General features: G+C 33.8%; 1 protein-coding gene across 1 annotated transcript; it reads right to left on the minus strand.

Annotated features, from left to right (window-relative positions):
- Window positions 1-1,194: 1,194 nt before the first annotated feature.
- prc1b (protein regulator of cytokinesis 1b) lies at window positions 1,195-12,057 on the minus strand. The gene is made up of 14 exons (XM_073837077.1): window positions 11,947-12,057; window positions 11,316-11,448; window positions 11,112-11,234; window positions 7,830-8,063; window positions 7,570-7,740; window positions 6,878-7,027; window positions 6,610-6,757; window positions 6,387-6,523; window positions 6,221-6,316; window positions 5,083-5,229; window positions 4,798-4,908; window positions 4,405-4,512; window positions 4,122-4,283; window positions 1,195-1,664 (listed from the first exon to the last, which is right to left on the minus strand). The coding sequence occupies exons 1-14, from the start codon at window positions 11,955-11,957 to the stop codon at window positions 1,593-1,595; spliced, it is 1,803 nt and encodes a 600-aa protein (XP_073693178.1). The 5' UTR covers window positions 11,958-12,057; the 3' UTR covers window positions 1,195-1,592.
- Between the last annotated feature and the right edge of the window lie 137 nt (window positions 12,058-12,194).

Raw genomic sequence — 12,194 nt, forward strand, 5'->3', positions numbered from 1 at the left:
ATTAGATTTTAGCACCTTTTTCTTTACTTTGAGGTCATTCAGAGTTTAAATACAGATTTAAAATCTTAACAAGATCATGTTCCATGAAAATATTTTGTAAATTGCCTACCGTAAATATATCAAAACTTAATTTTTGATTAGTACATTGCATTGCATTGCTAAGAAATTCATTTTGACAACTTTTTTATATATATTTTTCAGATTCCAGATGTTTAAATAGTTGTATCTCGGCCAAATATGGTCCATTCCTAACATTATTTATACATATTTAGATATATAACTCTCAATAAAAAAAAGTCACATACATTTACGCATACAACTTAATTACTCAGATTTGTTAAGTATTTGTTTTTAAAGAATCAATAGAAAGTACCCGCTATATAATGTACCAACTAAATTGACTCAGCAATACAAAGTTGGGGTTTATATTTGTAAATTTACATTACAATTTATATATGTCATATCACATAAGAATGGTTATAATTAAAATGATTCAGTGAAACAGAAAATCTGTTTTTTAAATAATTTCAAATTTTGTACACACTTTTTTATTACTTGTATAAATGCAGACTTATTTAAAATCTAGATCTAGTTGAAGTTCTGAGCTACGGAACTCCTAAATATAAAACTTAAAATCTTTAAACTTAATTTTTAATAATTGGTAACATTTTACAATAAGGTTTCATTAGTTAACATGAACTAAGAATGAACAATACTTCTGTAGCATTTATTAATCATAGTAAATTTTATTTCAACATTTATTACTAATGCATTATTAAAATCAAAAGTTGTGTTTCTCAACATTTGTTTATGCACTGTGAACTAACAATGAACAACAATAAATGTATTGTTCATTGTTTGTTCATGTTAGTTATTACATTAATGTTAAAAAATGACTTAATGTAAAGCGTAATCAATAAACTAATCTGTTTTCAACTTAAAAGGAAAGCTATGTAGAAAAGAGATGTCATAGTTATAGTAAGGCCTTCTGTTATTGTGGTTCCATTACTACTATTTAAATATGCTGTTTGTTAATTTAGGTTGCTAACAAATTGGTATATATAAGAGCAGCAACTGGATGTAAATTTACATGTTTGAGTAATATAACTGTAAAAAAACAAACTGCTTAAATAGAAACAGAATAAATAGTTTGACTAGATAATGACAGGACTCACAAAATGTTCAAAGGTGAACTTTTATGTAGTGAATTGTACAATACAATAAAGAATGCAATAAAGTTTTTTTTTTTTACATTGTGCAAAACATACCATAAAATAAACTGTGGTTTTGAAAAAATTGCCAATGATGAGAAATAGCTAATACAGTTTTCTTTTTTAGTCTTAATTTGTTAGACACAGCTGAGTAGTTGTAACATTAAAAAGCACATTCATTTGTTACATAACAAGTAAAAATAAAGCAGTGCTTGTCCTAGTGTTAAAGTGAACATACATGCAGAATCCCACAAAGAGACATTTAAATATATTACCTTCATTTACAGATAAAATGCATAGCTACCGCTATAAAGAACAAGAACCCATAAGCCATCATCTAAAGATCCCAGTCCTAATAGCACAAAGTGATATGCAGTTGAGTTAAAGTTGAATGATGGTTGAGTTCAGGATTTCAGGTACGTGTTTGGTTTTAGATGACTTGGAGAGGTCTCGCTGTGACAAGAAAATGACAGATTAAGATTTTGACTTATTATAATATATACTAAATTTATTTACAGCCTTGAATACAGTATAAAACCATCATATATAGCAGAACAAAAGAGAGAGTGACAGATGATGGCAGTGAATTGTAAATAGAGATAGTGTTGGTTAGAAAAGTGTATTAGGAAAAACAACAACAGTCCAGTTCAAAGAGAGGCCAAGAGGCTGCAAAAAAGCAACTCATCAGATAGTATACACCACCAGTCAAAAGTTTTTGAACAGTAACATTTTTCATGTTTTTTAAAAAAAGTCTCTTCTGCTCACCAAGCATGCATTTATTTGATCCAAAATACAGCAACAGCAGTAATATTGTGAAATATTTTTAGTATTAAAATGTAATTTATTCCTGCGATCAAAGCTAAAATTTCAGTCTTCAGTGTCACATGATCCTTCAGAAATAATTCTAGTATGTTGAGCTCCTGTTCAAGAAACATTTTTCATCATTATTATTATCAATATTTAAATGAGTTGAGTACATTTGTTAGGATTCTTTGATGAATAGAAAGATCAGCATTTATCTGAAATAAAAAGCTTTTGTAACATTTTACACTGTACTAGGGGTTTTCAAACTGGGGTCTAGGGACCCCCAGGGGGCCACAAGGAAGTGCTAGGGGGTCCTTGGAAATGTTTGAAAAAAAGCATAAAAAAAATTACAAATAAATGTAAAAATGATATTATTATTTTAATTATAATAAATATACTACTACAAAATACGAATGAAATAAATAAATTATCCAAAAATTGGATTAGTAAAAGTCAAAGTGAAATAAATACAAATTAGGCCTATATTAAAATTAATTGTACAATTTAGATTTAAAAGATAAATAAATAAATACTGCACTTTACTGTAAAATACATTTTAAATACTGGTAATTGTTTTAAATAATTAAATGAATAATTAAATAAAAAATAATAATAATGTAATTTAATAGAAACTAAATATTTTTCAATTAATATTTTAGACTTGCTTATAATATGAATTTTTCACAGTGTAAATTGGGTATTTATACAAGAAACTATATAAATGTCTTTATTTTTATATTTGGGGGTCTGTGGCATGTAAAAGATTGAAAACCCCTGCACCATAGTATAATTTTCAGTCATTATAATGTTTTGGAGAAAAAAAATTATTTAGCAAGGATGCTTTAAATTGATCAAAAGTGATGGTAAAGACATTATAATGTTACAAAAGATTTCTATTTTAGATAAATAATGTTCTTCTGAACTTTCTATTCATCAAAGAAACCTGAAATTCTAGAAGAAAATCTACTCAGCTGTTTTCAACATAATAATAATAATAATAATAGTTTTTTGAGCAGCAAATAAATTTTTTTAGAATGATTTCTGAAGGATCATGTGACTGGAGTAATGAATCTGATAATTCAGCTTAGAAATCACAGGAATAAATTACATTTTAATATATTCAAATAGAAAATAGTAAAAATATTTCAAAATTTGACTGTTTTTGCCATCTTTGAATCAAATAAATGCAGGCTTGGTGAGCAGAAGAGACTTCTTTAAAAAACATTAAAACTCTTCCTGTCTAAACCTTTTGACTGGTAGTGTACATGCACTACAAATGCCTTCAGAAACTTCAAATTATAAAAAATACATTTTTTGGAACATGTCCAACTTGCCTGTTCTGTTTAAATTAAAATATAAAAGTCAAGTGAGAATGTAACTATATTAGACATGTAACACTGTACAGTAAGCCAATTATCACTGCAAAATAAACCCCTTTAATGTAATACAGGACCCTGTCAACCTTCATCACCCCATAAGGGGTAACTGATCAATAATTACCATCTGACTGCATATAAAAGTGTTAGATTTATTATACAGTAAAACATAAACAAAACAGCATTAGCCAATTAAAGCGTGTTTAAGCAGTGTGTTTAACAGTAGGCAAAAATTTAGACTTGTTTGGAAATAAAATCATTAACAAACCTTGATTATATGGATTCGGCCTTGACAGCTTCCTTTAGAAACAAGTTTTTTTTTTTTTATTAGCATATCATGATGCCTGTATTTTTAAATAAATAGGCATTTATATACTCATATCCTGGAATGGTTTACCCCAAAAAAATGGCCCCCCCAATCACCCCCAGGCCCTCCAAGACGTAGATGAGTTACTTGATGTTTTTTATAAGCTGTTTGGACTCTCATTCTGATGACACCCATGCACTGCCAGGAATCCATAGGTAAGCAAGTATGGTAATGCTAATTATTTTCCAAATCTGTTCTGATAAAGAAATGATAGCATTTACATCTTGGATAGCCTGAGGGTGAGTACATTTTAAGCCGATTAAATTTTTAGGTGGGCTATTCCTTTAAAACCCAATTCAGTTCACGCTCTTGCTCTCTTTGACCAGACTGTGAGTTACTGATGGAGAAAAATGAAGAGCTTACCTGAAATTCTGAATAGGTGCTTGCGACAGAGTTAATGCTGAAGTTACGCTGTGGACTAGCTGGTACCTTTGTCACCCCAGTTACATGACAGATATTCTCCTTATTGCGTTCCAGCAAACCTTGATGAGGAGGTTTGCCATGGCCTGGAGTCCTCACATTGCCCTGCATTGAAAGAAGACGTGTACGTTAAGAAGTAACACATTAACTTAGTTAATCAGTAAAGAAAGAGGCAGATTAGTTAATTAAAAGCTTGAGAACAATGTTGTTATGGCCGCGCACTGACCTTGCTTGCCGAAATCGGAGGACGCAATACAGGAGAATGACAGACAGTACCACCAAAGACAGATCGGATAGTGCTGTTAGAAGTGCCAGTACTGGAGGTAGCGTTTAGCTGAGGAAAAGCAAGAGTTAATACTGAAACAGCCATGCATTTATTAATGTATTGTGCATTAAAGTAAGGTAATGAGAATAAAATCAACATGAACACCTAATTTTCACAACCCAATCAATTCCCAATGGATAAAATCTAGTCCTGCCTTACATGTTTTGTGTATTGCAATAATCTTTTTAATTCAGAAATATGACCCATTACATGTAAAACAGGCTGTGAACAGGGTTTCACATTGATTTGACATTCTTCAGTGTCACTCAGGAAATAAAATCTGATAGTACTTGCCTTTCGAGCTTTGCAAGGTGTTGTGCTGCCCAGAAATCTTCGTTTAGTTGGTGTCCGGATTACAGTGCCATAGACCATGTCCTCCTCTGTCTGTTTGCTCTTTTTCATTTGCTGCATGACAGTTCTTGTATTATTAAAATCTATCAATATTAAATCTTACTCATGGTTTTCAACTGGTCATTTTCTAGTAATGCATAATTCATAAATACAAACTACTCAGCAAATCTGCTGACTTAATTGACAGTTCTGGAGTACAGGCACATTCCTGAAAACTGAAATACATACCCGCTCCTGTTTTTCCCGCTCTTTCTCCAGTCGGTACGTCTCCCATTGATCAGTAACAAACTGCATGAACTTCTGACCATTCACCTGGAACTCTCTGTTCTGTTCATGTTCCCACTGTTCAATCTCAGCCTTCAGTTTCTTCTCAAGCTAAATGAGAGAAACACAATCAGTACTTGCGAACCTTATAACATACTAGCGTTACTGAAATATTATTACAATTTAAAAACCACTTTTTAATTTTAATATACACTACCAGTCAAAAGCTTTTTAACAGTAAGATTTTTAATGTTTTCCAAAGAAGTCTCTTCTGATCACCAAGCCTGCATTTATTTGATCCAAAACACAGCAAAAACATTGAAATCTTAAAATATTTTTACTGTTTCAAATAACTTTTTTCTATTTAAATGTATTTTAAAATGTAATTGATTCCTGTGATTTCAAAGCTGCATTTTCAGCATCATTACTCCAGTCACATGATCCTTCATAAATTATTCTAATATTCTGATTTGCTGCTCAAAAACATTTATTATTATTATTATTATTATTATTATTATGTTGAAAACAGCCAAGTTTTTCAGGTTTCTTTGATGAATATAAAGTTCAGAAGAACAGCATTTATCTGAATATATATTTCCTATTTTTGTAACATTTTAAATGACCTTATCATCACTTTTAATCAATTTAAAGCTCCCTGCGAAATATAAGTATTAATTTCTATCCTTTCTTTATCATGGATGATGTGACACTAAAGACTGGAGTAATGATGCTGAAAATGAGATAGAAAGCAATTATTTTAAATAGTAAAAATATTTCACATTACTGATTTTGCTGTATTTTTGATCAAATAAATGCAGGCTTGGTGAGCAGAAGAGAACTCTTTAAAAACATTTCAAATTGGCTGGTAGTGTATTTTAAAATGTAATTTATTCCTGTGATGGCAAAGTTGAATTCTCAGCAGTAATTACTCCAGTCTTCAGTGTCACAAGATACTTCAAAAATCATTCAAATATGCTGATTTGGTGCTTAAGAGTTATTTCTATTATTATAATGTTTGTTTGTTTAAATTATTTCTGTATAAAATCTCACTGACCCCAATCTTTTGTATGGTAGCATATACATAAACATGTGTCACAATTACCTTAGGGAGACCTTTGACCAGATCAGCCCGTTGTTTCTCCTCCTTTAGGAGGTTTCCTCCTCTGTTGGTGAATCTGGTTGGGTCTTTGGCCTTTTCCTACCACAAAACATACAGATTTAGGTAATGCCAAAACATACAAAGAATATTTTAAGTCAGTTCAACTTACCTCAAGCTCTAAGAAAAGTCTCCAGCTTTCCTCCCATTTGTGAACACCTTCAAAAAGATCTTTATGATCCTCATAATACTGTTTAAGCCGCACTATTTCTGCATCGTGTAAGCTCAGAAGCTCCTCGCTGAAATCATCTGAGAGAAAAAGCAACCTTTAAACCATTATATCACTACAAAAGACAGGCAGATTTTGAACAGTCAATAGTGTAATTACAACTCACCATCATAATAAGGCACAAAAGCTTGCCGTTGGTCAGTGCTGTAAAAGCACTTATCCCAGAACACAGCAATCTCGTTCCGAATGGCCTCAGTAACATTCTGAATGTTTTTAAGCTTCAGTTCCTCAAGACGTTTGACCTCAGCTTGTAACTGACAGTAAAAGACATAAAGATATATTCTTCTGTGTTCAATACAATGGTTAGCCATTTGTAAGCTTTACTTAATGGAACATTGTATAATTGATGTAAGGGGGAAAAATGGGTTACTAACAGCTTGCATATTTCTTTTCTTTGACAGGGTCATGTGTTCAGAAATTGTGTCACGCTCTTCCTGTGGAATCTGCAACCTTTCCCAAAGTTCATGGATCTTCTCTCGATAAGAGCCGCAGACACGTTCATTCTCTGCCTTTCTGCTTTCCAACTGAAATGATAAGTACTGTATTATATAATTGCTTAAAGGATTAGTTCACTTCCAGAATAAAAAAAATCCTGATAATTTACTTGCCCCCATGTCATCCAAGGTGTTCTTTCTTTCTCCAGTTGCAAAGAAATTAAGTTTTTTTGAGGAAAACATTCCAGGATTTTTCTCCATATAGTGGACTTCAAAGGTCCAAATTGCAGTTTCAATGCAGGGCTCTACACGATCCCAGCCGAGGAATAAGGGTCTTGTTCTTATTCCCTTATTCCTCGGCTGAGATTGTGTAGAGCCCCTTGAAGCTGCACTGAAACTGCAGTTTGGAACTTCAACTCGTTGATCACCATTGAAGTCGACTATGGAGAAAAATCCTGGAATGTTTTCCTCAAAAAACAAAACAAAACGTAATTTCTTTGTGACTGAAAAAGGAAAAACATGCACATCTTGAGTGACATGGGGGCGAGTAAATGATCAGGAATTTTTTATTCTGGAAGTGAACTAATCCTTTAACAATGTTTATAGTGTGTCAAATTGAGCTTATGTTGTACCTGGTGAAGGAGGACTTTGAGTGAATCAATGTTTTCTGTAGACAAGCAAAAGCTCTCTTCATCTTCACATACAACATCCTTTTCAAAACTAGTCTCTGGCAACTGATCCAGATCGTCCATGCAAATTATTATTTGCTTCTTGAGTGTGACAAATTCGTTATGTCTTCGTCCCTATAAATATAGATAAAAAACACTGTATATCAAACTGAACACAATATTTATAAGAGTGTAGTATTTAAAACAAAGACTTATTGTCATACTTTCTCAGCAGTGAGAGAGGAGATGTGTTGATGGAATTTCTCCAGCTGTTCCAGGGATGGAACACAATCAGCAGGGATAGAAAACGGTTGGAAGCAGAGAAGGTCACAGAGATCCTGATCCTGCTCGGTTAAGGCTTTGAGCGCTTGCATTCTCTGATTTTTCTCCTTTAGCATCACTTCAACATGTGTCCGGAGGTCTTTTTCCTGCTGTAGCATAGTGGTACTTCTTTCCTCCTAAAATGATCATAAACCAGAACCACAAATAAGTTGTGTTTCTTAATTCTGTATGGACCACATACAAGCGGAATTAGAGTGGTTTTAAGTTTATTAGCTATGAAGCCATTTTCTATTAGTCAAAAGGTTGAAATCATTAATGCTCACCAAGGTAATACAGTAAAAACACGTATATTGTGAAATAATAGTACAATTTAAAAGAACGTTTTTCTTATTTAAATTTTACAATTTAATTGATTCCTGTGATGACAAAGCTGAATTTACAGCAGCCATTATACCATCTTTATGCTGCGTTCACACCAAACGCGAATATGCGTCTGGCGCGAGTGATTTCAATGTTAAGTCAATGGTAAGACGCGTCTACGCGCGTCTGGAGTTCTTGCGGCGCGAATTGGCGTTTAGCGCGGCGCGGTAGACGCGAATTCGCCTCATTCGCGCGTCTAGTTCGCGCGAATGGCGCGAATTGAGCGTCTGGCGCGTTACGCGCGATACGCGCGAATTGTGCTTTTTGTGCATCACGCGTTTGACGCGAATTCGCGTCTGCCGCCCGAGTTGAAAAATCTGAACTTCTGCGTCAATTCGCGCCGCGTTAACCAATCAGGAGCCTGCTTGATGCTGTGGCGGCAGGCCCGCCCGGAGTCACTCATTCAAATATGAAACATGAATAAATGCCTAGTGCGGTTCTAATGCACAACAAAGCAAGTGTTTTATCACATATATGACACATATTCATTTTGTATTGAATGCTATTTATTCCATCTTAATTATATGAAACATAATTATAGTGTAGTGTGTCTACACTATAATAACAGAACAATAATAACTATAATAGTGTGTATACTTTAATGTGTCTGGACAGTGTTGTGTGAGGAAAATAAAGAAATCACAGGACAGGTTAAATACTTTTGGAGGCTGGCTCCATTTATCATCAAAACAAAAATAAATAACAGATTTTACAGTAATAACCTGAACAAAAAAATGGCACAGAACTATACATCAAAAGAGGAATGACATAAACGAGTAGTTCACTTTTAAAATGAAAATTCTGTCATCATATACTGCTCCAACGCACAGAGGGAAGTTCCACCGCTCCTGAAATCCCCTCGCTCCGATGCGGGAAAGCAGGTCATCGAACTGGGCGCGGGACAGGCGGAAGTACCGCTGAAAGCGGCCGTCATCCAGGCGCAGCTCCTGGAGCAAGTGATGAAACCCGCCGAACTGGGTTCGCCTCCGAAGGGTCTGGTGGACCCAAATACGGCGACGATGATCCCTACGCGGCTGTTCTGCTCTCCAGAGCAAATACAGAGCGGTGACTCTCTCGATAAATGACCGATCAACAACAGAATCTTGTAAAAAGATGGCCGCCAACGGGGTTTGAAACTTTCGCCTCTGACGCGCGTGACGCGCGTAAATTTCGCTTCAAACTTTTGTTTTTACGCGCGTCGATTTCGCTCTTGACGCGCGAATGAACACAAAGTGGTCACGCGAATAACTAGACGCGGCAGGCGCGAATTTAGACGCATATTCGCGTTTGGTGTGAACGCAGCATAAGTGTCACATAATCCTAATATGCTGATTTGGTGCTCAGGAAACATTTCTGTTGTTATCAATGTTGAAAACAGTTGTGCTCCTTAACATTTTGTGGAAACCATAATAAACTACCAGTCAAAAGTTTTTGAAAAGTAAGATTTAAATTTTTTTTTTAAACAAGTCTCTTCTGCTCACTAAGTCTGCATTTATTTAATCCAAAGTACAGCTAAAACAGTTCATTTTTAAAATATTTTTACTATTTAAAATAACAGTTTTTTTTATTTAAACATATTTTTAAAAAATGTAATTCATTCCTGTGATCAAAGCTAAATTTTCAGCATTATTACTGCAATCTTCAGTGTCACATGATCCTTTAGAAATTATTCTAATATATGTGACCCTGGACCACAAAACCAGTCTTAAGTCGCTGGGGTATATTTGTAGCAATAGTCAAAAATACATTGTATGGGTCAAAATTATTGATTTTTCTTTTATGCCAAAAATCATTAGGAAATTAAGTAAAGATCATGTTCCATGAAGATTTTTTGTAAAATTCTTACTATAAATATATCAAAAAGTAATTTTTGATTAGTAATATGCATTGTTAAGAACTTAATTTTGAGAACTTTAAAGGTGATTTTCTCAGTATTTTGATTTATTTGCACCCTCAGATTCCAGATTTTCAAATAGATGTATCTCGGCCAAATATTGTCCTATCCTTACAAATCATATATCAATAGAAAGCTTATTTATTGAGCTGTCATATGATGTATACATCTCAGTTTTGTAAAATTTAACCTTATGACTGGTTTTGTGGTCCAGGGTCACATATATGCTGGTTTGCTGTTCACAAAACATTTTTTATTATCATTATTATCAATACTTAAACAGTTGAATACATTTTTTTCATTATTTGATGACTAGAAAAGATCCAAGATCCAAAGATCAGCATTTATCTGAAATAAAAAGTGTTTGTAACATTATACACTATACCATTCATAAGCATAGAGTCAGTTTTTTTTTTTTTTTGGGGGGGGGGGATAAATTACAGAAATAATACTTTTATTTAGTAAGGATGCTTTAAACTGATCAAAAGTGATGATAAAGACATGTATAATGTTACAAACGATTTCTATTTCAGATAAATGCTGTTTTTCTGAATTTTCTATTCATCGAAAAATAAATCTGTTCAACTGTTTTCAACATAATAATAATAATAATAATAATAATAAATGTTTTTTAATAGCAACTCAGAATATTAGAATGATTTCTGAAGGATCAGAAAATGGAGTAATAAGGCTAAAAATTTAGCTTTGAAATCACAGGAATAAATTACATTTTAAAAACAGATATTTTAAATAGCAAAAATATTTCAAAATTTTACAGTTTTTGCTGTAAGTTACTTTTTCCCTTGCAAAATTCCCATTTTTATAGGAAATACATGTTATTAACATAATCTGGTCGAGCAGATGGCTACCGTGGTGTCCTCTAAAGTTTGTATCCAGAGTAAATACTTACCTGAAATGAGGGAAGCTGCAGTTCCGAGCACAATTTACTCAGGTCTTTTCGACATTTCTCAATGCTGGTCGTCAGACGTTTCCGCAGACTCTCTTCCTCAGCAATCATCATGTCCAGAAGACTCTAAAATACACGTTTTAATTTATAACTGAAAGCACTTTTTATAGGATTCCCCAGATGCTTCTCGATACAGTCAACACTCACCTTGACATGATTCTTAACCACATTTGTCCTTTCTAATCGCTGATCCTCAGGAATGCCAATTTCCTCCCAGATGTCCTTCAAATGGCAAAGTGCCTTATTCAGACATGCCACTGATTCTGCAGCAATCACCTCACTAACATCATTGAAAGAAAGAACAGAAAATACATTGTTGATAAACATCTGTTCTTTGACAGATATGTACTTATAGGCATTCACCAGTGATTACGTCCATTAATAACATTAAAAGAAGTTACTTCATTTCATTATGTACATTCAGGGGCTGTAATAAATTCATTCAGTGAATGCACATGAACTTCTGCTTTACTGAGCAGACCACTAACGTTTGCTATATTATATAAACACCCACCCATACGATCTGAGTTCAATGAGCTGAAAACACCTGCTATCTGTCAATAGCAGTACGAGCTGACTAAATCTCAAAAGTTAAATGACACGTAAAAATTGCGTGTGTGGATTAACATATAAGGTTAATGTAATTTTCAGAACAAGCTAAGTTAACGTTACAGCTCAAACTACATTTTGACACTCAAATGACACGCATGCTTAAACCTGTCTCCGCATTCGTAGATAAACACCCCGAAGTATATAACATATCAGCAAACCCACTCACCTCTTCCTCATCGTCACCCCAAGACAAGGCTTTTCGCTTGTTTATTTGTACTTTATAAAGAAATATTTGAATGTACAGTCCTCACACTCCTATCATGCGCGGAACCGTTTCTGTCTGATTCAAAATATGCATCAAAACAGCGCTGCTCGTCTGATTGGCTGTTTCGAGCTTTTCCTGCGCATGCGCGAGGATGTGTCAAACAGACGGATTGTTCCACTATGAGCTCAGGAACATTTTTAAACGACCAC

Source organism: Garra rufa, chromosome 3 (assembly GCF_049309525.1).
Source record: "Garra rufa chromosome 3, GarRuf1.0, whole genome shotgun sequence".
NCBI classification, from domain to species: Eukaryota; Metazoa; Chordata; class Actinopteri; order Cypriniformes; family Cyprinidae; genus Garra; species Garra rufa.